Consider the following 24,844-nt stretch of genomic DNA (forward strand, 5'->3'; position numbering starts at 1 on the left):
GCCCAGACAGGCTCAGGGCCTTGCCCCAAATCACACAGCAGTGAAGCCACAGGCCTGGAAAACCCACGCACTCAGATTTAGGCTTTCCCCAAGCCTCTGCCCCTTCCACGGCACCGCCCATCCCCCAAGGAGGAGGAAATCTAGGTAGGTGGGCCCCTCAGACCTCTCCCCTGGTGTCCGTGGCTGCAGTTTTGGGGACACTGGCCACTGTAGAATTTCAGCCCTGCTACTGCTGGGTCACTTGCAAACCTGTGCTGGGAGAGATCCTTGTGCTCTGAGCTTTGTGGCAAAGGCACACACACACAAAAAAAATTAGAACAGCCCAGCTAAGCTGAAATGCTCTCCTCAGAGAGGAAGGGAAATAAAATTTGATGAACCTCTGCATAATGTTCAAGTTATGAACGTGTAAAGTGATATTCTGCACATATGCTGGGAACCATTCATCTGACCCCACATGGCTGGGGCCAGAGCTGTTAGGGAGCATTCCAACCAGGGCACCAGCAAACAGCAACTTCTTGCTGATGGGGTACAAAGAGGTCCTGTCTTCTGTCTCAGCAACACAAGGTTGCCCTTGGATGCCCCAGGCTCTCCCACAGCCGAGGGGACAGCTGAGGATGCAGTGTTAAGGGGTGGTTTTAGACATCGTGCTGTGTATATGGATGCTATAAACGTTCCCTGAGTGCCCACTGCGGGCCCCGTCCTATGCTGGCCATTGCCACCTTCCTAGTGAACACGCTCTGTCCACAGCCATGGGCAAGGCGGCCCTGTATGCCTGGGTAGTCTGAGCTCCCCGGTCATGGCTGCCTGGCCCCAGACTGGACACCTGACCTGGGACTCTGGTGTGGGGGTGCCGGGAAGCTGAATCTGCCCGATGATGGTGAAGGTTGAGCTGAAAGGGTGTGAGGCAGCCAGGCCTGAGGTCTCCAGGGAGAAGAATTTAGTTGGTTACCCAAAGAAAAACAAAAATCACCTACTAGGTGCCTGGCTTAGTTGCAGGTGCTCAGAATACAGCAGGGAACAAGACAGCGAAGCCCATCTATCATGGAGCTCATAGCCTATGAACTATCCAACACAAACAGAATAAGGTCAGGTTGTGCAGATGCTCTGAAAAACTAGTGACTAGAGTGCATGGGGCAAATTTAGACCAAGTGATTAAGGAAGGTCTCTCCGAGCAGATGACGTTCAAGCTGAGACCTGAGTAAGCCAGCCACGTGAGTACTCCAGGCAAGGGCATAGCAAGTGCTAAGGCCCCAAGAGGGAGTGACCTTGCAGTGTTCAAGGGACAGAAAGGAGACCCACATGGCACAGGAGAGACAACAGGGTCTGCAGCAGTCAGGGAGAGGTCCCTGTGTGGCCTCCATCATGTGACTCCTCAGCTTAAAACCCTTCCACGGTCCCACAGAGAGTCCAGCTCCTCGATGCTGCCCAGCTCTGCAGCCTCCTTCCCCCTTTTCCTCCTCAGACTCTGTCATTAGTCCTGACAACCTTTTAGTTCCCTGCCATTGAAAGGCATTATTGCATATCCAGTCAGCTCCCCTAGAAGCAGACACTGTGATAAGGACTTGGGTATGGGTAGTTTATTTAAGAGGTGGTCCCAGGAAATATGCTATCTGCCTGTCTGTCCTTCATCCATTATCCACCATCCATCCATGAACCCATCCATCCATGTATGCATGCACTCATCCATGCATGCATGAATTCATTCATTCATCTATCTATCCTTCCACCCAACCATCCATCCATCCATACACCCACCCACCCAAGCATACATACATACATGTACCCAACCGTCCATCCATCCATCCATCCATCCATCCATCCATCCATCCACCCACCCACCCAAGCATACATACATACATGTACCCAACCGTCCATCCATCCATTCATCCATCCATTCATACACACACAATTTATTGTCACTTCTTCTATTCTCAACTGGACTCTGAGGACTCAGGTGATCAGATGTAGTTCCCGGCCTTGAGGAGACCTCCTGCTCCAGCAATCATCAACAATCCCACTGCTGGGTCCTCTTTTCACCCAATGCTGTGACAGAGCCCAAGAAGGGGACCTTGGTTCGTTCTCTGTATGCCCCTAAGAAGACATGGTTCTAACAAGCATGGGGCTAAATAGCAAACACTGAGACTCAGTTCTTTCTTCTTGGTTTCTCAGGCTCTGATCGTAAGGCAACCTCACGTCCCATAAAATATCAAAATGTCCCAGAAATTCCAACACAGTGGGGTCCAAACTCTGCCTCACCCAGCATCTCCCTTCTACCCCACTACCTCCCCAGGATGCTTCTGTCAGATCACTCTAGTTTTTGACTGGAGCCCTGTGACCACTGAGGCCAAACCCTGGGCTTTGGATTCCCAATGATGGCCAGAGGTGACCCCATGTGCACTGACCTCTCCCGGAAGTACTTGATGGCCTCAGGGTCTATGAAGGTTGGCTCCTCCCGGTAGCCCTGCTCAAAGACCTTGCGCTTGTGCCGGAACTCAATGACCGTCTTGGTGTAGGAGTTGAGTGTGGTGACAGAGGCCGCCATGCAGCAGGTAAAGGAGCCCCACGCCAGGCTGCCAAGAGATGAGAGAGGTGCCACAGTGAGGGTGGGCAGGGGACAGGAACCCGCCCCCCCAGCCACTGGACATGCATTCACCCTGCCCAGCTGCCTCCTCTGATCTGGGCCAGTCTGGAGCAGGTGCTACCACAGAGAAGACTAAGACGAAGTCCCTGCTCCACTCAGCTGTACACTGTGATGCAGATACGACAGCATTCATTACGGGGAGGCAAGAAAAGAGCGAGACCTTCCATCCACGGGGGCCAGCCTCAGGGAAGGTCACCAGAACACAACTAGGCTTGCACGGGCTCTTGGAGGAGGAGCGAGAGTTTGCCAGGGGGCCGGGGAGGGGAAGGGCATTCCAGGAAGAGGGAAGGGCATGTGCAAAGGTGTGGAGGCGCGAGGCAGTAGGGAACAGTCCACAGACTGCTGGAGGTCTGGGATGCTGGAGTGAGGGAGAGTGCAATTAGTTGGAGTTGATGATTGAGAAGATGGGGGGCAGACACCCTAAAAGCTGCTGTCCATGGGGGTTAAATTACCTCTGTTCATGTATGACCTTGGGCAAGATGCTTAACCTCTCTGCCTCTTACTCCTATCATCTTAATGGACAAAGCAACAGCACCAGCTCACAACGTTGTTGCAAGGATTGAAGGAGATGGGCATTCAAAATATCTCAGAACAGTGCCCTGGCGCATAGAGTAGGCCCTCAAGAAAGGTTTGCTGTCATTACTACCATCAGCAGTTTCAACATTCTTACTATCCACTTCTTTCTGGCTTCATTTCCAAACTCTCCCTCTGAGAGATTAAGTTATCATGACCCGTGTGGCGTTCTCCTCCACCCTTCCTCCAAGCACCGCTGGTGACTCTTGGCCACACTCACCTGATGTGGACGTGGAGCCAGCCAGAGCCGGAGGATGTGTCCTATCCACAACTGGAAAGTAGGGAAGGGCGGTGTGGGGCTAGGAGATCAGCTGGCCAGGGTGCTGGTCTTCTCTGACCCAGTGTCCATTCTAGAAGTGGCCTCCCGCCTAATTCCTCTGACCAAGACTACGCAGTAACATTTAGAACCAGGAGTGGGGACCCGCCTGACTCCAGACACAGTCTGGTCTCCGGGTCCGTGCTCCCCAGTCTCTGCCCTGATGACTGGTTTCTTCCGAATCAAGGGCTCAGTGCCACTGCCCTGTCTCAGAGCATCCAGCCTCCCCTTCTGCCAGCCAACCGTTGGGTCTCTCAACATCACCACCCATTCATTCCTCAAGGCCAGTGCAGCCTACCTCCCACACCCACTGCTCTTCTCTTTATCCACCCCAGGCCACCCAGAAGGAAAGCAAGGGGTAGTGTGAAGATTCAGCCTTTCTCACAGGGATCCCCTATCATCACCTGTCCCTTATTGCCAAAACTGTTCATGGATTCCTTGTTCTTTCATGATAAGGAGCTAATTTAGGCCTCCCAGCAGCTCTTGAGTATCTGTAATAGACAGATACTCAAAATAGACAGTCCACCCGGCCCGTCCTAGAACTGCCCGGTCCATCAAAGAGTCCAGGATGTGACCCCGCCCCCCTGCTCATAGATGATTGGATGAGGGCTGAGCATCTGACCAAAGTTGGTCCAATCAGATACTCTCTCCTCTAGGCAATGAAACTCAAGACTAGTTCAAAGAAGGATGTGTGTTTGAACTACGGAGGTGGAAATTCAGAACGTGAGGCTAGAGAATAAAGAAGCAGGCTTTTCCTGGGATTCCACGAGGATACATAGGTTGGTTTTGCCTGACCAGCATCCTTTCTGTTAAGGGACCAGGGCTCTCCTCCTCTCAGGCCACGTGGTTTGTGTGGAGCTGGCCTCACCCCCAACTTTTAGGGGTGATCACATGGCCAACACCTGGCCAATGAGAGCATCAGCTTCCCTCTGGCCACAGTAATTGGTTCAAGGATGGGCACATGACACCCAAGTCAGGCTAATGAGACTCGATCCCAGGACTCTTGGACGTATTTCTCCCGGGGTGCCAAGCTGGTGGGATTTGAGCTTGGAGCGGCTGGGAACTGGCTTGCCACTATGTAAACTGCTGAGGAGGCTGACTCAAAGCAGAGCCATGAAAAAGGAGCTAGATCCCTGCGCTGAAGCCATTATCCCTGGACTTTTCAGTTATGGGAGCCCAAATTCCTTTATCGGATGTTTTCTTTCCCTAAGCCAGTTCGAATTGGGTGTCTGTCGTTGGCAACCCTAGTTCTTGTACAATTACTTTCTATAAACTCCCCTCTTCTACATAGCTTAGTTTTAAAGTGAACTTCTAGTCTTTACGATGAGGAATCTTATCTAGGAGCAGGTCCAACTCCCAAGTCTGATGACCCAACCAGAGGAGGAGCATCTCTCCCTGTCACACACACCCCTGTTCAATTTCATCTCAGCCCTCGCCACACCCTGTAATTCTCCTGTAGCTTTTCTTCCTATTATTTATTATTCTTTGTTCTTAAATGAAACTTGCTATTTTGGGATAATTATAGATTCACATGCAGTTGTAAGAAATAATACAGAGAGATCCACGTACCCTTTACCCAGTTTCCCTCAGTGGTAACATCTTGCAAATATAGTCCCCAGCCAGCATATCGACTCCAATACAGTCAAGATACAGAACATCTCCATCCATCACCACAACGATCCCTCCTGTTGCCATTTTACAGCCACACCCCTCCTCTCCCAACCTCTGGCAACCAGTAATCAGTTCTTCATTTCTCTAATCTTGTCACGTTAAGAATGTTGCACAAATGGAAACACACAGCACGTATTTTGGGGATTGGCTTTTCGCACTCGGTATAATTCTCTGGAGAGTCATCCCGGTTGCTGTGTGTATCAACCATTTGTTCCATTATATCAGGGAGTTTCTCCACATCTGCACCAGCATGTCATGTTGTCACTTTTTTTTTTTTATTTTAGCGACTCTGATAGATGTGTAGTAACACCTCATTGTGGTTTTCATTTGCATTTTCCTAATGGCTAATGGTGTTGAACATCTTTTCAGTTGCTTACTTGCCATCTGTTTATCCTCTTTGGCAAAATATCTGTTCATGTTCTGCCCACTTTCTAATTGGATTGTTTTGCTGCTATTGTTGCTTACTGTTGAGCTTTGAGTGTTTGTATAGATCCTAAATACTAGGCCTTTGTAAGAGAGGTGGCTTACAAATGGTTTCTTCCTCTGTAACTTGTTTTCCGACCTCTTTACAAGGTCTGTCACAGGGCAAGCATTTCATTTTGCTGACATCCAATTGATCAAATTTTCCATTTACGCTTTTGATCCATTTGAATTCAAATCTAAGACCTCTTTGCCTATGTCTAGATCCCAAAGATTTTCTATTTTTCTCTAAAAATTTTATAGTTTTACAATTTACGTTTAGGTCCACGACCCATTTTGAGTTGATTTTTACACAAGGTGTGGAGTTTAGATCAAGACTGACTTTTTTTCTTTTGTCTCTGAGTGTCCCATAGTTGCAGCACCATTTGTTGAAAAGGCTACCCCCCACCTACACTGAATGGATTCGCATCTTTGTCAAATACCAAGTAGGCCTATTTGCGTGGGTCTGTTCCTGGGTCCCTTATTCCGTCCCATCGATCTCTGCGTACCCCGCCCCCATACCACACTGTCTAGACTACTGTAACTATATACTAAGGAGAGACTGATTCCTCCCACTTCTAGTCTTTTTTCAAAACTGTTTCCGCTATTCTAGTTCCTCTGCCTTTCCTAATAAATTGTAGAATAATCTTGTCTACACCTACAAGAAATCTTGCTGAGATTTTAATAGGAATTGCATGAAACCTGTATACCAGCTTGAGGGGAACTGATATCTTTGCCACAAACATGGTGTATCGCTCCATTGATTTCGATCTTCTTTGATTTCTTTCATTGCCATTTTGTGGTTTTCAGCATGCAAGTCCTACAGGTGTTTTGTTAGATTTATGATGAAGCATTTCACTTTTTTCAGTGCAAACGGTATTGTATTTTTAGTTTTGTTGTACAACTGTTCAATGCTAGTTTATTAGAAATATAACTGATTGGGGGCACTGGGGCACCTGGATGGTTCAGTCGGCTGAGCATCTGACTCTTGGTTTTGGCTCAGGCCATGATCTCAGGATCTTGAGATGGAGCCCCACATCGGGCTCCACGCTCAGCAGGGTGTCTGCTTGAGATTCTCTTCCTCTCCCACTGCCCTTCCCCTGCTTGTGCTCTCTCTCTCTCTCTCTCTCTCTCAAATAAATAAATAAATCTTTAAAAAAATTGATTGGGGCGCCTGGGTGGCTCAGTTGGTCGAGCATCTGACCCTTGGTTTCAGCTCAGGTCATGATCTCAAGGGTCATAAGATCGAGCCCTGAGTCAGACTCCGCACTCAGTGGGGAGTCTGCTTGAAGATTCTCTGCCCCTCCCCCCATTCACACGCACTTAGACGCTCTGTAAAGTCAATAAATCTTTAAAAAAAGAAATATAATTGATTTTTGTGGTTTTTCTCTTGTATACCAAGACTGTACTGAACTCGTATATTAGGTCTAGGCATTTTTTGGTAGATCTCTTGGATTTTTCTACATAGGCAATCATGTCATCTGCAAATAAGTATGGTTTACTTCTTCCTTTCCAATCTGTATGCCTTTTTTTACTTTTCATGCTTTACTGTACAGGCGAGAACTTCCAGCACGGTGCTAAGAATGGTGTTCCCAGTCTCAGGGGGAAACATTCAGTTGTGATACCACCTGCTGGGGGCAGGGGTCCCGGCTCCCCATGTGACCTCCACTGCCACTCGGGAATGGGTGGAGCTTGTTACTGTTCCAGCAAAGTGACAATCCCGGCTCCCTACTCTGCTATCACCGTAGTTGGTGAGGTGCCTCATGACAGCCTGGTGAGGTGAATCTAAGCTTGCATGAGTGGGGGGTCAGACTGTTGGTTTGTTTTCTGTGATGCATGACTATCGAGAGCAGTTATTGCTAAGTTTTCTGTCTTGGTAGGCTGCCCCTTTCCTGGTCTTTTGGCTACAGAGAGCAGACTTTTGGTGGGGGGCGGTGTGTGTGTGTGTGTATGCGCGTGCGCACGCCTTTTGGTATTGCTGGGTTGCTGACGTCTTCATTTCCAAACCAGGATGCACTAGACAAAAACGACTCACCAATGTGCTGTCTCTTGGTCCCTGATCAGCCTACTGTCTTCTGTCTACCTTTCAGCATCTTCTTACGCTTGCGTTATGTCTAATGTTCCAGGATTTTAATTGTACTTAGCAGAAAGAATAGGGAGAAGTATGTCTACTCCATCTTCCCAGAAGTGGTAGGCCCAATTATTTGGTTTTTGATCGTCTTCCCACCCATACCAGAACTTCAGCTTCATGAAAACAGGAGCTTTGTTTTGTTCACTGCTATATCCTTAGGACCTAGAACAGTGCCTGGCACACAGGAGGTGCTCAGTAAATATTTGTAGAATGAAGAAATACAGACACAATAAAAACAGACTGAACAAACAGATATAAAAACACTGTACTGGTTTTCATGTGGTTGGGCGGCTCAGGGTTGCATCCACGAGTCCCCATCCTCCCTGCTGTGCTTCATCCCAACACCCCTCTGGGCACCCCCCGCAGGGCACAGTTTGAAAACCTCGAGGCTATAACACCTGTTGGTGTTTGCAGCTTTGCACTTCTGAGCGGGTGCAGTGAGGTACGTGGGTGGTCGGCCTGGCTTTTGGAGCCAAGAGCAGAGTGGACACTGTGGGGAGGAAAGGGGAGGGTGACAGGCTGGACAGAGGGGCTGTCAAACACTTTGTCCTCTGGGAGCTGCAGGGCAGGTCAGGGCAGGGGGGATGCTGGGGCCAGATTCAGAGATGCACAGAAGCCACCTTACAATCCGCTACAGGCCCTGCTCGGTGGGAAGACTGTTAACTGACCCCCGAGGGAGGCAGCCCTAGTCCTCATTTAGGACAGATAGACAGAGAGTCACAGTGCAGGACAGGACACAAATACTCGGTCCAGGCCACGCTCAGTGCCCCAGAGCCGATGGGATCAGGAGCTGACGATGGCAGGTACTGGGGGCCCAGCCAGTCCAGCCATGGCCAGCAGGTACCCTTGGGCAGCCATGCCTCTCCTTCCCCTCCCTGGTCTTAGACAAAGGGAGGCCAGAGCCCCCTGCCTTGGGGGACATGAGAAAGAGGGAGAGCTTCCAGCTTCCTGCTGACCACTCAGCCTCTCAGCAGTGACATCAGCAAACACACCCTCTCCAGGGGTGTGTTTGGGGGCCAAGGTCCTTCGATGGTCACGGCAGCAGAATCCCCTCACCCCTGAGGGATCGATCCGCTGAAAGGCCAGCTAAGGCCTACAGAGAGGGCAGGGCGGCCTAGGATCCTGAGAGAGGGAAGAGGCTAGCCTTCTGTTTCCAGGGTTGTGGAGACTGGAAGGGGGCAAAGGGGAACAGCAGTGAGGCCATCGACTTCACACAGGTAGGGTCTCAGAGGCGAACAGAGAGGCACCACCCCCCTCGGTACTGGCCCAACCTGCTACTCTTTGCTGTGTAACCTGTGCCAAACTGCTTAACCTCTCTGGGCTTCTAGCTCTTATAAAGCTCCAACTCCCTGATGCTCTCCTACCCCCAGTCTGTGGACTGAATGCTCAGGACTGGGGTTTCATTGTGTGTGTTGTGGTAGGAGGGGCCCTTTTTTAAATCTTTCTCCATTTTGATCAAATTCAACAGAAGGACAAAGTGACTAGCTTGCCACGTTCCCGCCATTGCCAGGAAAACTGCTAGGCTGACCTTCCACGCCGGGTTCACAACTCAAACTCCTGCAGGGTCCGGTGGATGATGATGCGGGGAAAGTGCAAGGCAACAGGGAGTGGTGGAGACAGGAGTGACCCAGAGAGCAGGTGCCCCATCTAAGAGACAGCCACCACTCAGCTCCAGCTCCTGCAGCCATGTGGCAAGGCTGGGTTGGCAAGGACATAGCTTCTGATGGGCAAGAGAAGCCCCGAACTTGGATTTTTATGTAAAATGTTTACCTTTTTTAGATGTTAAAAACAAATACATCTTTTATTTTTTTTAAACATTGTAATTTTTAATAGTTTTTTTTTTTAGATTTGTGTGTTTGAGAGAGAGAGAGAGAGAGAGAGCTCAAGCAAGCATGAGCAGGGGGGAGGGCAGAGGGAGAAGCAGGCTTCCCCCCGAGCAGGGAGCCCGATGCAGGGCTCGATCCCAGGACCCCTTGATCATGATCTGAGCCGAAGGGAGATGCTTAACCAATTGAGCCACCCAGGCGCCCAAAAACATCTTTTATCTAACACTGTGGCAAGTGACACAAAACACCTAGGGGCCCTGGGCTGCATGCAGTTTGCAGCCCCTGGACTAACTGTGCAACCGGGCCTTGCTCTTTCTGAGGCTGTGTCCTGGTCCCTGACCTGGGCATGGTAACCCCTCTGTGGGAGTTAGCACGGCAAGACAAGACAGCTCGGGGAGCTGAGACACAGAGCCAGGGGGGAAAAAGGCAGGCAGGAGGCCTGGAGGGTCCCCGGGCTCAGGCGAGGATGGGGTTCCAAGGCTTAGGGCCAAAGTGGGGAGTTGGGCAGGGATGGGAGGGCACGGCCAGGGCAGGTGGAGCCCAGAGCACAGATGGCAAGGGGCTGCCTGCACGTGCACCGGGTGTCATTGCATGGACATTCGGGGCACGTACCTCCCAGCAAGTGAGAGCAGCATTACCAAAGGCTCAATGTCATTGTCCCCACTTAGAATCACCGCCACTTAGGAGCACTTACTGTGTACCAAGCGCGTTAAGAGCTTGGTCCCACGTAGTCCCTCCAACAACCCTGTGAAACACGCATTACTACTACCTACCCCAGAGATGAATACACTGAGAGGCTGGGTTGCTCGCCTCTAACAGGAACATTCGTGGAGCACATCCTCTGTGCTAAGCACCTCACGCACCTTATTCCACACGGTCCTCATTGTAGCTCCTCCTCAGAGATGCCCCCACCCAGAGCCTCACCTCCTAAGGTTCATGCTTCGTGCGGCCCCTTCACCTTGAATGTGGCCCATCACTTGCTCTCAACCAACAGAATGCATCAGAAGTGACAGCGTGACTCCTGAGGCAAGGTCATAAAATAAATTTGTAGCTTCTGCTCGGATCTCTTGGAATGCTTGCTGCCAGCAAGAAGCCGCTCCTGCTGACAGCCTAGCTGAGCCCCCAGCCCCCAGAGGGTACCCACAGCCAGTGCTGGGAGGGGCCAGCTAGGACACCCTGCCTGGCCACGCCCCAGGTGATGCCACCCTGGCCAACATCCCACTGAAGCGTCAGGGAAGACCCTGAGCAAGGACAACCTAGCTAAGCCCGGTCAACCCACTACACCATAAGAGAAAATAACACATTTTTGTTTTAGGGTGATGTGTTCTAAATGAAGAGAACACTGACACACTACTTGCAAGAGCCCCATAAGTAGAAACTCAGGCCATCCCCATTTTACAGATGAGGATACTGAGGCACGGGGAGGCTGAGTGACCTGGTGCAAGTCCATGGCTGGCGAGGGTCGGGGTGGGGGTCTGCTCCCAAGCTGTCTGATACCTCTGGTGTCAACCACACCTCCACACTGCCGGCCCACAGTGGCCCAGCCATGCACGTCAGGGTAAGGTTTGAGCCAGGCTGTCTGATTCCCAACCAAGGAACCTTCTCCTTCCTGTGCAGGTGTCCCTCCCAGAAGCTGGTGCCCAACTTCAGCTGGGCATCTCTGATCCCCCAACCTCCCAAGCCCCCGAGGCCTGTTTTGCTCTGCTGGGCGGGGAGACAGAGGCCGACAATGTCTGGCCTCAAAGCTGGTCTCCTCTCTGGTGCCTGGGGTGGGGACAGGGGTGGTGTAGGGGCCAGAATTTTGACAAATGGCCTCACACATATTAAACAAGAGAAATGACACTGCACAGCCCTGGCAAGGCCCCAAAAGCAAGGGATGAAAAATGGGGCTGATCCATCTTGCAGGCTTCGGTGACAAGAAGAAATGGATCAGCCCTAATAGGGGCCGCACGTTGGGCTCCGGCCTTAAATAAGTCAAATGAAAATGAGGCCAGCCCCAAGGGAGGAGGAGAGCAGGGCAGGCGGCCCCCGGCTTTCAGGGAAAGAAAGGTTCCTGTGGCCGACACCAGCAGGCTGGGTTTTAGATGCTGAGTGCCAGGGTGGAGAACTAGGGGCTTCTAGAGAGGCCTATGGAAGGAGGAGGCTCAGAATCCTATTACCACTTAAGGCTATGGGACCCTGGGTGGGTGACCCAACCTTTCTGAGCCCTGGTTTTCACACATGCAACATGCGGGTTTTGCATATATTAAGTTCATATTAATAATGGTAATATTAGAAGGGCTAGAGCCTGGGGCGTCTGGGTGGCTCAGTCAGTTAAGCGCCAGACTCTTGATTTTGGTTCAGGTCATGATCTCAGGATCAAGAGATCAAGCCCCACATTGGGCTCCGCCCTCGTACTTAGTGTGAGTCTACTTGAGATCCTCTCTCTACCTCTCCCTCTGCCCTTCCCCCTGCTTGTGTGCTCTCTAAATAAATAAATCTTTTAATAAAAAGGGCTGAAGTTTAAGAGCCCTTATGTGTCAAACAGGGTGCTAAGCACATCTACAAACTGTCTTTGTATTACCCCATTCTCAGAGAGACACAGTACAGAGGTTGAGGGTGCGGGCTCCAAGGCCAGCCCGCCTGGGTTCAGATCCCCGCTCTGCCGCTCAGCAGTCAGATAGCCTGGATAAGCGACTTGAGTTCCCTGTGCCTCAGTTTCCTCTCCAGGAAGTACCCACCCCATAGCATTGTTACGATGACAATATACCAGTGCTCGATACACAGCAGAGATTATTACACACGTGCTCAACACTCCAAGATGTTCATTCCTTTCCTTTGTCCCCTTCTCTAGCTCAGAGGACCAACTTCCAAGGTCAAGAGCTCAGGCAAGAACTGCTAGAAGGAGGGAAGCATTGGATAAAATGGAACCAGAGCCTTAGCTGGTTTCCCTGCGGTCTTTCCACTTCAAATGATCAGGGGTGGTATTGGAGGGTCCAGGTCGCTTTAAGGCAGATGACTTTACAGGGGTGGGGCCAAGGAGAGAGTAGGAAGGGGCTTACATCAGCAGGAGTCCCCACTGGTCTGAAAGGGGGCTCTTTCTGAGTTGGAGCCCTTTCTGCTCCACTCTGACCATCTTCCTCCAAAGTCTCTGTACCTGCTGTCCCCCTGCCCAGCACACTATCTTATTCCCTCCTCCACCAGTCTGCCTGACCACATTTTCCCCAGAGGACCCTCCCTGCCCGAAGCTGGGTCTATGACCCCCCCCAATCCACATGATAGCTTGTTTACTTGTCTCAATTGCCTGTTACAACAGTGTCTTGGCCACTGCTGTGCCCCCAGCACCTAGGAGAGTGGCTGTCCCCAAGTAAGCATTCGGTAAATGCCTGTAAAATGACTAAGTGGATAAATGGTCCCCAGCCACCAGAAGCAGACCTGCAGACCCTGGACATCTGTGGTCACTGTCTTTCCAGCATGCACTCCTTCTTCTGATGACCCCCCCCACTCCCAATTTTCCACTGGGGGCCTCTCCTCCTCCTCCCTTTGTCCAAGGGTTTGGGTGGGGTCAATCCCTCCTCCTTGACCTTGTAATCAAGTCAGACCAATTAGAGCAGTCCAGTCTCCTCAGGGTCTAAATCATTGGTCATGGGATGGACACATGACTTAAGCTAATCCAATGAAAGCCTTAACCAGGATTGGCTGGAAATATTGGGAAGAGGCCCCATCTCTCTGCTGGTGTTGCTACATTTGTAAAATGTGAGCCTAGACCTGGGCTTGGTGACCATCTTTGCTTAGGGAAAAGTTGCTTGTGAATGAAGCCAACCAACACAAAGGGAACAGAGACAGGAAAGTGGGGAGGGGAGACTGCCTCAGCTACTGATGAATCACCTGATCACCTGGATCCAGCTGTGCCTGAAGCAGACATTCTGGTAGCTCACCCAGCATCCATCCCACCCACTTGCCATTTGTGAGCTTTTGGCTCACTCCTGACTCCAGAGATGAGTGTGGGCAAGCTGAGCCAATAAGCTCATGACATTCCCTCAGCTGTGGTGATGATTCAGGAGAGAGAAAATGACCTAAGTTGGGCTCATCAGAAGGAGGCTTGGGACTTTAGTCAATGTTGGGAAAAGAGAGGCCCTTTCTTCCCCTGTATGTGAAGGAAGAAGCAGCAGCCTCAGGAGCAGCTTTCTCACCACCAGGAGGGAAGCCCTCCCAGGGACAGGGTTAACATGTGCAGATGATCCTTGCGGAAGAGCAATCAGTCCTAATGACGTCAGAGACTCTGGATCAAACGGACCCTGAAGTCCACAACACAACTGCCCCTTCCACTTACAGGAACCAGCGTGTTTCCGTATTGCTTGGAGTGACGGGGATGGACTTTTCTGTTACAACACAAGGCACCCTAGCTGATCCTCCTGGACTTTTCTGTTACTTGAGCTAATACACATTCTGTGTTTCCTTACACATCGGAGTCTATTGCCGATCCTGCCTTTCTTTGCACATCTAGCCTAGCGGACCTCCCAGGGCCCCGACGGCCTGCCAGCTTCTTTCTCCCCCTTCCAGAGTGGCCTGTGTGGCAGGGTCGGCAAACTTTCTCTCTAAAGGGCCGGGTAGTAAATATTTTAGGCTTTGTGGGCCACTGAGTGTCGGTCACAACCACAACTCTGCTGTTGTAGCAGGAAAGTAGCCACAGACAACAGTAAACCTAAGTGTGGCTCTGTCCCAACAAAACTTGATTTACGGACACTGAAATTTGAATTCCGCATAATTTTCACACATCGCAAGATGTTATTCTTCTTTTGGTTTATTTTCCAGCATTTCAACGTGTAAAAACCATCCTTAGGTTGAGGGCTGCGTAAAAACAGGCGGTGGGCCACATTTGGCCCACGGGCCATAGTTGGCCAACCCCAGCATTAGGGTCTCAAAGTGCCTTTGGACGCCGGGCTAGCTACCTTTGCCTTCTTCTGCCCTTCTTCCCCGAGCTGGGCCAAGCTGCTAAAGTCCCAGCATGCTGGAGGTCAAAGCCACTTACCAGAAAGACCACCCGTAGTCCCAGGAGTGGGGTCTCCAGTCTTCAGGGCCGAGGCTCACAGTGACCTGGAATACTTGCGTGTACATCATGTGGGCTACCATTCCCAGGAGGCCTGTGGGGGGAGCAGAACAAGGGGTCAGGAAGCCAGGTGGGGCTCTGTCCCCCTTTGTCCCGTGGGCCTGTTAGCGTTGGGGGACAGCGTGGAAGGAGAAGGGCCATCGGCAGGACCGGAGCAGGGAAGCCAGAGGAGGGCACTTTTCTCAGCCAGCTAAGGAGCTTGAGTTTGAGCGAGAGGGCCAAAGGCAGGCCTGGAGAAATTAAACAAGGGAGACACAGAGTCAGATCTGGGCACAGATGGACACGCTTTTTCTGTTAAGTACCAGATACGTAGATACTTTATGCTCTGTGGTCCATGCAGCGTCTGTTGCAACTACTTCTCCACTGCTGGAGAGCCATAGACAGTACATAAATGGATGAGTATGGCTGTGTACCAATAAAACTTTATTTACAAAAACAAGCACTGGGCCAGAGTTAGCCCATGGGCTATAGTTTGCTGATGCCTATATTAGAAGGTCATTTGGGAGAAGCAGCCTAGAGGGTATTTTTCAAACTGTAGATCTGGATTCACTAGACTAGTGGGTCATGAAATCAACTTCACTGATTGCCAGCAGTAAAAAAAAAAAAAAAAAAAGCAATAAGAATGGAATGGAATAGAATAGGCATATCTGATACCATCAAGTATAACAAGAGTGAATATTGTTTTATGAAACTTTTCAGTTCTATGCATATGTCTGTGTGTGTGGTGACTGAAACATGAAATGATTTTCTATGGCTCATGGTCAAAAATCTTTGAGCCCACTGGCTGGGAAGACTGGGAATCCTCTTTCACCACGTTTTCGCCATGTGGCGCTGGGCAAAGCATCACTCTCCGAGCTTCATTCAAATCTCTGAACCCTAAGATAAGGACTGTGACTGGTAAGGTGAAGGGTAGGTAAAGGAGGAGAGGCAGCTTCAGTGTTGGTGCCTAGGGGGCATGTAGCAGGATTATTACAACCCTGGGGGCCTTTCTCTGTGTGGACCATGGCATCTGGAGCCCTCATGAACCTAACCCTAAGATAGAGTGATACGATATTGAGGAGGGAAGGGGTAGATAACAAGAAAGGAAAGCAATCATGCTTGTGCACCTGCTGTGGGCTGAGCACCCTGTGTTATTACCTCTTACTTTTCATAACCACCCTCTAAAGTATCATGAGGTACCACAATCAGGACTATGTACCATTGTTCAGGTTGCCCACTGCACATCTCCATAGGGTCCATTCACAATGCAGTCTATGTGCATGGTCCCTCCCTGGAGTTGAAGCAGAACCATGCCTGCAAGGCTGTATATGGCAGCCCTGCGTATGATTGTTCCCATTTCACAGGTGAGAAAACAGGAGCCTAGAGTGGTAAAGCCTGTCCATGGTCACGAAGGGAGTCACTGGTGTCGTTGTGACTGGTGCCCAGATCCAAATGCCCTCAACTCCAGGGCTCTTCCCATGATGCCCAGCATGTGTCTGTCCTCCCCTTGTTGCCCGATCACCCTCTCCCTTCTTCTTGAGGAGGAGGCAAGAAGAAAGATGGAGATAAGGGTAGCAGAGGTGGAGGTTAAGCAGAGACAGAAACAGAGGGGGCGGGGCTCTGCATCCTGGAACCCAGTGTGGGGAGTGGAGGGAGGGGGCCATCCTGTGTTCCCACAGTGTGAAGATAAACGTTTAACAACTGGTTCTCCAGAGGGAAAAGAAAAGCCCTGATCTGTAGCATTTGCCGAGTTCCATGGTGCAACGACTCGCACTATGGCCGATCTCAATCTACCAACGTGATGTCCCCGAAAGCAGAGCACAGCAGAGGCGCTCACAAGCTGGTGCCAACAGGCTCCAGCACACCTCTGGGTCTCACTCCAGTCCCTGGACCCCGGGCCCAAGGGAGACCACGGATGCAGAGGTGGCTGTCTGCGTCTCTGAGCCTGGGTCAGCCCCCCATGGACACTTGTCACTATTCTCCGACCGCAGATGCGGGCTGGCAGGGAGCTCTCAAGTCAGGAAATCCAGGGAGAAATCCAGGCACCACGACAGGTGCCGAGGCCCCCACAGGAGCCTTGTAAAGGTCTAGCCTCCTCCAGGCTGTCCCTGCCAGGCCCGAGTACATCCTAGACTGCATCTTTAGTTGTGCCCTGGCAGGTGGCGCAGAACTGTCCCGGGCTGTCACACCCAACAACAGCATGCTCTCTGGTCCTCTCTGCCCTGGCTCAGTCTATTAGAAGGAGGAGAAGAATGGTGAGCCATATGGAGATCTTATTTTTCTTTACTTGAAAAATTCTGGGTGAACTTGCCAAGAGGTACATAACAGATATACCTTATTCTTTGGAACCGATGCATACGATTCCTTAATAACGAAGTACCATGTTTTATTTATCCAATCAATTGACAGATATATTAAGTTATTTCCAGCTTTTTGCTCTACAAGCAATAATACTGAACACCTTTCCGCAAGTCTTTTTGTGCTTACAAGCAACTATTTCTCCAGAGGGAATAGTAAGAATTGCTGGGCCATAAAGCGTACGTATTTTAAATTTAAGTCAATGTTGGAGATTCGCTCTCCTGCGTGGTAGCTCTGTCTTGTGCTTCTGCCAGCTGTCTGGGAGTCCTTACCCAAATCTTCACCAACACTGGAGATTCTAAAACGTTAAATACTGTCATTCTTTTATGATGCAGAATGACACTTCAACATTGTTTTAAGTTTTGGGTTTCCCTCATTACTAGTGAGCTTGGGCGTTTTTCACGTGTTCATTGACCATTCCTACCACTGTCTGTATCCTTTGTCAATTTCTTCTTTTTTTAAAAAAGAAAAAAATATTTTCCATTATCAACTGGTAGGAATTCTTTATGTATTCTGGATACTAATCCTGTCTGTTGTGTAGACTACCGAGAGTTTAGTGCTTGCCTTTTCCCATGTACTGGACATCTTTTTGTTTTTTAATTAATAGACTTTGGTCTTTAGAGCAGTTTTAGGTTTACAGAAAAAGCGAGGGGAACTTACAGAGAGGTCCCCTGTGCCCCCCAGTCGCCACTCCCACAGTTTCCCATATGATTTACATCTGCCATCAGTGTAGGACGTTTATTACAATTGACAACCCAATACTGATCCAGGATTATTAACTAAAGTATTGACTAAATTAAACTATTAACTTAGTTTACATTAGGGTTTTCTTTGTGTTGTACAGTCTATGGATTTTGATCAATCTTTGGTGACACGTATCCACCATTACTGTGTCGACTAGTTTCACAGCCATAAAAATCCCATGTTCCACCTACTCATCCCTCCCTCCCTCCCGCCTTACTGAACTCCTGGCAACCACTGATCTTTTTACTGCCTTCACCGTTTTGCCTTTTCCAGAATGTCATATAGTTGGAATCATATGGTGTGTAGCCTTCTCAGATCGGCTTCTCTCACTTACTAATATACATGTAAGGTCCCCCCCACGTCTCTTCATGGCTTTTTAGCACCGAATGATGTTCCACTGTCTGGACACATCACACATCACTCACCTGTGGGCCATCTACCTGCTGAAGGACATCTTGGTTCCCTCCAAGTTCTGGTAATTATGGATAAAGCCGCTTTTCTCATACATTTTGGTATTTGATATCGTCAAATTGACCAGGCTTTTCTTTTTCGGTTTTCACTTCCTGTGTCTACTTTTAGAAAAGCAGCACCGTCGGGGGACCTGGGGGACTCAATAGGTTAAAACATCTGCCTTTGGCTCAAGTCATGATCTTCAGGGGCTGGGATCAAGCTCCACATCTTCAGGCTCCTGGCTCAGTGGGGAGTCTGCTTCTCCCTCTCCCTCTGCCCCTCCCCCTGCTCTTTCTCTCAAATAAAGAAAAATCTTAAAAAAAAAAAAAGCTTAGAAAAGCAGCACCATAAACACACGGTCTTATATTTTTATATTAATTCACCCAGAATTTATCTTGGTGAATGGTGTTAACTGTTTCTAATGAGTAGCTAATTGTTTTGAATCCTTATAGAATGACCTGTTCTTTCTCCACTGACTTTTTTTTTAAGATTTTATTTATTTATTTATTTGAAAGAGACAGAGTGAGAGAGAGAGCACGAGCAGGGGGAGGGGGAGAAACAGACTCCCCTGCCGAGCAGGGAGCCCGATGCAGGACTTGATCCCAGGACTCTGGGATCATGACCTGAGCCAAAGGCAGTCGCTTAACTGACTGAGCCACCCAGGTGCCCCTCTCCACTGACTTTAAAAGACACTGATATTCCAACCCCCACATGTATACGAGTCTGTGTCCTAAGGTCCCTCTGTTCCTGTGTCAATGCCACAGTTTTAGTCCTTCTAACTCACAGGAGAGTCTGTCAGCTGGGAGGACAAGCCTCCCCTCCTCACTGCCCAGTGCTCATTCCCCCTGGAACTGATGCCCTACCCAGAAGCTTTGTGCCTTTGGTGGGGTCCCGATCCCTTCCTGAGCCCCCTCCCCAGTCCCTTTCTGGGGGAGGGGGCCTTGCTCTCCAAACACTCCACTGTTCTAACTTGTTCAGTTCCTTTTGCATCATGCCAGTCCAGATGCTCTCCGAGTTCTGTGACCTCTGGGTGCCTTGGTTTTCTCATCTATAAAATGGGGATATTAGTAGACATAGGTAATTCTAATGAGCATCTACTAAAGAAGGAGTACTTTCATGAGAACAACTACTCCTTGTTTTAGGGCAGTGGGAACATAACGAAGACTCCTCACTAGACCCAGAAGCCAGAGCCAGCCTGTTGGCAGAATAATTAATTTTCCAAGTTGTTAGTTTGAAAAAGCATTGATTTCTCAATCGAATTCCATTTACTCCCAAATACGAAAGGCTGTGCTTTAAGAAAATGACAATTCACTCAAAGATAGGCTGGTGGGAGTCTCTGATTGCATTTTGAAGATTCTCCTTTAAAAACCCGACCCTTGCCCGTGTTTCTGGAAGCACGTCTGTTCTGCAAAGGAGGTCCATGGTAGCATCTGTCATACAAACCCTCCGCAGAAGGAACTGTTTCCGATTCCTCTGAGTGAAAAAGTGACTTTCTGCAGAGTTACTGCACTTCCTAAATTAGCATCAACTAAATGAATGAGGCTTTCCTGCTCTGCGACTGCTGTTTCCTGGCGGGGCCCCACGCTAGGAAACTCACGGCTGTAAACATCGTTTTCCAACTCCTAACACCATAAACGGGAGCCCGAACCCATGACCCATGTGGTGAGGCAGCCATGGCTCCTCCCAGCCCCTGGGGGACTCAGAGAGCACTGGGGGTGACGCTGACCGAGGGGCCAGAGCTGGGTTGGGTGTGATGCCTGCCAGACCCCACAACAGGAAGGGCTGCCATGACTCCCAGCCCTGCCCTCCGCTGGTCAGACCAAAGAAGGGAAGTCAGCTGTCAAGTCCAAAGGGGCTGGCATGCGCCCAGAATTAAGAGACAGTGTTGGGAAGGTCAGAAGCTAAGCCCAGGGTAAAGCAGGGGTGAAACAAAGTGAGAGAGAGTCTATAGTTTCCAGCTCTGTCATTCACCAGCTATGCAACCTTGAGTAGGTGACCTCCCATTTCTATGCCTCAGTTTCCTCAAGTGTAACATAGTAATAATAGCACCTGTCAGAGATTGGTATGAGTATCAGGTGGCTTATACTTGTGAAGCATCTAGAACAGTGCTTGGCAGGAAGGAGGCCCTGTACCAGTGTTTCTTGAATGAATGAATGAATGAACGAATGAATGAATGCCTGAGACTCACCGTATAGGCCCCCTAGATGGCACACTTGTCCAGGGACCAGATCTGTAGCCCCAGCACACAGTAAGTGTTCGATATGTGTCAAATGAAAAGACGACCACGGATGTCAAGGTGTGTGGGGGTGGGGCATAAGGCCGGCTGGTGGAAAGTCCTGGGTCTGGGATATGGGAATGAGCAAGAGCAGGGCCGGATCTGACAACTCGGGAGAGCGAGTCATCCACATGAGCCAATATCCAAGTCATCATTCATTTATTTATCATTCGTTAATTCAATCTGTCAATGAATATTTATGAAATGCTTTTCGCATGCCACACATTGGTCTAGTGCTTGAGGGCCACTAACACAGACGGACCAAGACCCTGCCCTCAAGGCTCTCAGGTTCTAGTGGAGAGATCCAGATGACACCCATAGGTTAATAGGAAAACATCCTGTAGTGAGAGGTGCCATGATGAAAACAAAATAAGACAACGTGACGGAGAGATCCTGGGGGCCGCTCAGACTGGGTGATCAGGGAGGGCCTCTCTGGGGAGGTGATTTTTTTTTAAAACATTGTATTTATTTATTTGAGAGAGAGAGAGAGAGAGAGCATAAGCAGGGGGACAGGCAGAGGGAGAAGCAGACTCCCTGCTGAACAGGGAGACCAAGATGGGCCTGGATCCTGGGACTCTGGGATCAAGACCTGAGCTGACGGCAGATGCCCAACTCACTGAGCCACCCAGGTGTCCCTTGGGAGGTGATATTTAAGCAAAGGTTTGAATGGGAGCTGGAGGCAGCCACAGGGATGTCTGGGGAAGAGAACTCCAGTCGGAGGGAGAGAGGCCTGGCAGAGGCTGAAGGCAGGGGCCTGACCTGGGGTAGCAGGGAGAGGAGGCTCCTGCAGAGGGCTAAGGAGAAGGTGTTTGGAGATGGGTCAGGAAGGTGGGTGGCGACTAGCACCTTACAGGCCACAGTGATGAGTCTGGCTTTTATTCTGAGTGTGGCAGAAGCCAGCAGAGGGCAGAAGCGGGGGCCTAGGTTATGTTTACAGGTCATTCTGGTTACTGGGTGAAGAGAGAGGATGGAGGAGGGGTGTGGAGGAGGGAGCCCGGCTGAGAGGCCCGTCCAGGAGGCCCGCTGCTTGGCCCAGAGCTGCCGTGTGAAGGTGGAGCCAACAGGACATGCTCATGGGCTGGACGTGGGGGCGAGGGTACCTGGAGCCTAGGATGACCTCCAGGGTTTCGGGCTGGGCAACTAACTGGGCAGATGGTGGTGCCATCTACTAAGATGAAGACGATGAAGGAAGGAAGACGTTGGGGTAGGCGGAATCCCATTTGGGCCATGTTAGTTGGAAATGTCTATCACAAACCTAAGCAGAGATGTATCAAGCAAGCAGTTGGGTATACAAGTCTGGGGTGCAGGGAACAGTCCGAGCTGGGGATTAAATGCATGAGTCACTGGCACAGGGACAAGGGCCCGGGAGAGACCACCTGAAGAGAGGTTGTAGGAAGAGAAAGCCCCAGTGGAGCCGAGACAATGTTGGGGCTGAGCAGAGTAGGAGGGGCGTGCAGAGCAGTCCGAGGAGGGTCCCTGGGCAGCAGGAGGAAGGGCGTGTGGCATCGCCAGGGCCGGGCGAGGTATGCATGCCAAGATGGAGGCAGCAGCCCGTGAGGTCAAAGATGAAGAGAGAGAAGGGACCGTCGGATTTGCCAATACGCAGGCCACTAGGGACAGACGCTCAGCTACAACAGGCTGAAACGAGGAGAGAAAGCAGCCAAGTCATCCCAGAGAAAGCATCAAAGCCCGTGGAGAAGCAGGAAAAAGGGGGGACAGCAGGGTTCAGGGACAGGTGCTGAAGAGGGGAGGCAGAGAACATTCCCGTGCTCCCCGCAAGCGATCAAGTAGACGGGGAGAGACTGCTGGTCGGAGGAGCCCCCGGGCCAGTGCAGAAGCAGGACAGAGAGAAGGCAAGAAGGGCAGGGAAGTTTCCAGAGCTGCTTCCTCTCCACCAAGCAGGGCGAGGCCCTCGGCTGAGAGTGAACCAGCAGGTGTGGGCCCGGGGAAGGGGGGTGTTTAAGGAGTGAGAGAAGGGGTGGCATAGTCTTTTCGGGGAGTGAGGAAGCGCGGACAAACACGCACACTCGTACGTGTGGGGTCTGTGCGACACGTGAGATCAGGCGACACGACAGGGACACGCAGGAGTGCCTAGCCATGACGCCGCCCCGGGGGGAGGGGGTGTGGTGGACCCTGGCCCAGGTGGCCCTTCCTGCGGGAACACTCTGCAGCCTGGGGATGCAGCCTGGGGCACGATACGGAGCAATGATGGTCCCCCCCAACAGGCTTTCGGGACTCGTCCTGCATCTGGCCTGCCTCTCTTTTACAGGGTTTGGACAAATTATGCTGAGGGCATTGCTCCATTTAATTGAGATATCAGGGAAGTAGCTGATTAATTTATAACAGAGTTTATTATTAAAGATGCTAAGTTACTACTCCGAACGCTCAGAGAGCATTCATGTCTACATAAATATTCTTGTGTATGTGGGCACAGATCTGGATTTGCCAACAATCCCATGCATGTCATGTGGGGACATCACACGGCTGGTGGGGACCTGGAGGAAGCTGAAACCGGATGAGATAGGCTAGGAGGGCAGCAAAGGGGAAGCCCCTGCTGGGGTGGCCTGACATTCAGTTGATGAGTCCCTGAGCAGATATCGAGTACCTGCTGTGGACCAGGCTCCTTCCAGCTCGGGGCAGGTGGGGGAGGGAAAAGGGGAGGAAGGCCCTGGGAGCAAACCAACTGGTCTCCCAATTCCCTGGGGGGGAGGTGGGAGACCCAGACACACTGGGGACTGGTGTGGGCCAGGGCAGCCGAGGGGGAAGGACAGGGGCCCGTGGGAAGCCCAACTGGGCTCCTAGACCAGGCTTGGATGGGAAGGTCAGGAAAGAATGTCACCCAGAGAAGCTGACCTCCAAGCTGAGCGCTGCAGGCTCAGAGGGACCAAGAGAGTGGGCCCGGCAGTGCAACCAGCTCTGGCAGAGCCCAGAGGCAAAGTGGCTCGGTGGGCTGTTAGGGCCGTGAGGCCAGGCACGTGGGGGAGGGAGCCGCTGGTAGGGGGGTAAACAGGACCCTGAAAAGGTCTGGAGCGCTCCTAGGGAGTCTGGGCTCTGTCCTGAGGTCAAATGGGCAGGAATCACGTAACTGTAAAGAAGAAGGCAAGAATCAGATGTGCCTGATCTGTAAGATCTCTCTGGCTGGCGTGTGGGGGACGAGAAGGTGGGAGGCAGGGAGTCGGGGAGAGGCAGCTGTAGGTCCCCAGGCGACCAGGACGTGGCCAGGAGGAGGCTGCTGAGGTCAGGAGGCAGGTGAGCAGGTCCCTGGAGGGGTGGGAGCTTTGCTCAGATGCATGAATTCCCAGCCCACCCTCGAACGCTGGAGAGTCCTGCCTCAGGAGTGGGGAGGGACTGGGGGGTAACCGGTGGGGCTGACCCACTTAGCATCGGCCCTGGAATATGTGCCCACAGAAAGAAAACTTTTGAGATTCGAAAGGTTGGAACTTCATGACACCCATCAGCAGGGAGGCAGACAGGAAAATAAATCCCTTATCTGTAAGTATCTAAAACATCCAAATGTTTGTCCGGACAGAGACCAAAGGCTGATTCTGACTGTCCCTCGAGCCCTCTGACCTGGGGAGCACCCCATAGAGTGGGTCCGCTTGTTCTGAAAACCGTGACCAAGAAGCCGAGCTGAGGCTATGTTTAAAGCTTGCCCAGAACTATTTTTAAAGACCAGGCTATTTTTAGACAGTCTCCCGAGAACCCGAAGCCTCTCTTGGTAGCATATTTCAGGGTTTAAAAAGTTCCTCCTTACACATAACCTAAATCTTTCCAGCTCCAATTTAAGCTAATTTCTTGCTCTGCCCTCTGAGGACAAGGGGGTGAGCTGGCAGGCTTCTTCTCGAGGGGATTCTGTGGGAGCTTGGCAATTACCGAGTCGCCCCTCAACCTTGTCTGTGTGGTGCTAGATCATTGCCATTATTCTGCCCTTCCTGCAAAGGTCTCCCTTTCAGACCACTTGAGTCATTAGCATCAGGCTTGTTTGGATTCTGCTCATTTCTCTAGTTGCCTTTTAAAGTGAAGTGGCCCAAACAAGAGGTAGTTTAATAGAGGCCCTTCCCATTTCAAGAACTGGGTTTACTGAACCGCCACCAGCCTTGTCTGCCCCAACCACCTCCATCGAGCCCCGAGGCAACGAATGGGCTCAGACCCTCCCCGCCAGGTGGGGGTCTAGAAGGAGTCCCCAAGGCCATGACCTCAGTTCCTGGTGAGTCTTGCGGTAGCACAGGACAGTTTGGGATGATTTCTGATGTTAAAAATCATGGATTTGTGCCCCCAACTGGCCCCAGCGTTCTCTGTTAACCTCCTTCATTTGGGTAACTAGAGAGAAGA

The 24,844-nt window shown here is 50.9% G+C and overlaps 1 protein-coding gene across 4 annotated transcripts in view; it reads right to left on the bottom strand.

The window, feature by feature from the left end:
• Window positions 1-24,844, bottom strand: part of GSG1L (GSG1 like) — a 202,600-nt gene that overhangs the window by 22,819 nt on the left and 154,937 nt on the right. For 3 of the 4 annotated variants that reach the window (XM_028110126.2, XM_028110130.2, XM_028110127.2), the window contains 2 exons: window positions 14,629-14,740; window positions 2,403-2,570 (listed from right to left, as the gene is read on the bottom strand). In XM_028110126.2, the coding sequence (XP_027965927.1) occupies window positions 2,403-2,570; window positions 14,629-14,740 (280 nt within the window). The remainder of the gene's footprint in view (window positions 1-2,402; window positions 2,571-14,628; window positions 14,741-24,844) is intronic. The other variant, XM_028110129.2, reaches the window with a different exon arrangement.

Source organism: Eumetopias jubatus, unplaced genomic scaffold, assembly GCF_037043125.1.
Source record: "Eumetopias jubatus isolate StellerSeaLion01/CBP00866 unplaced genomic scaffold, mEumJub1_p1.0 scaffold_12, whole genome shotgun sequence".
Lineage (NCBI taxonomy): Eukaryota > Metazoa > Chordata > Mammalia > Carnivora > Otariidae > Eumetopias > Eumetopias jubatus.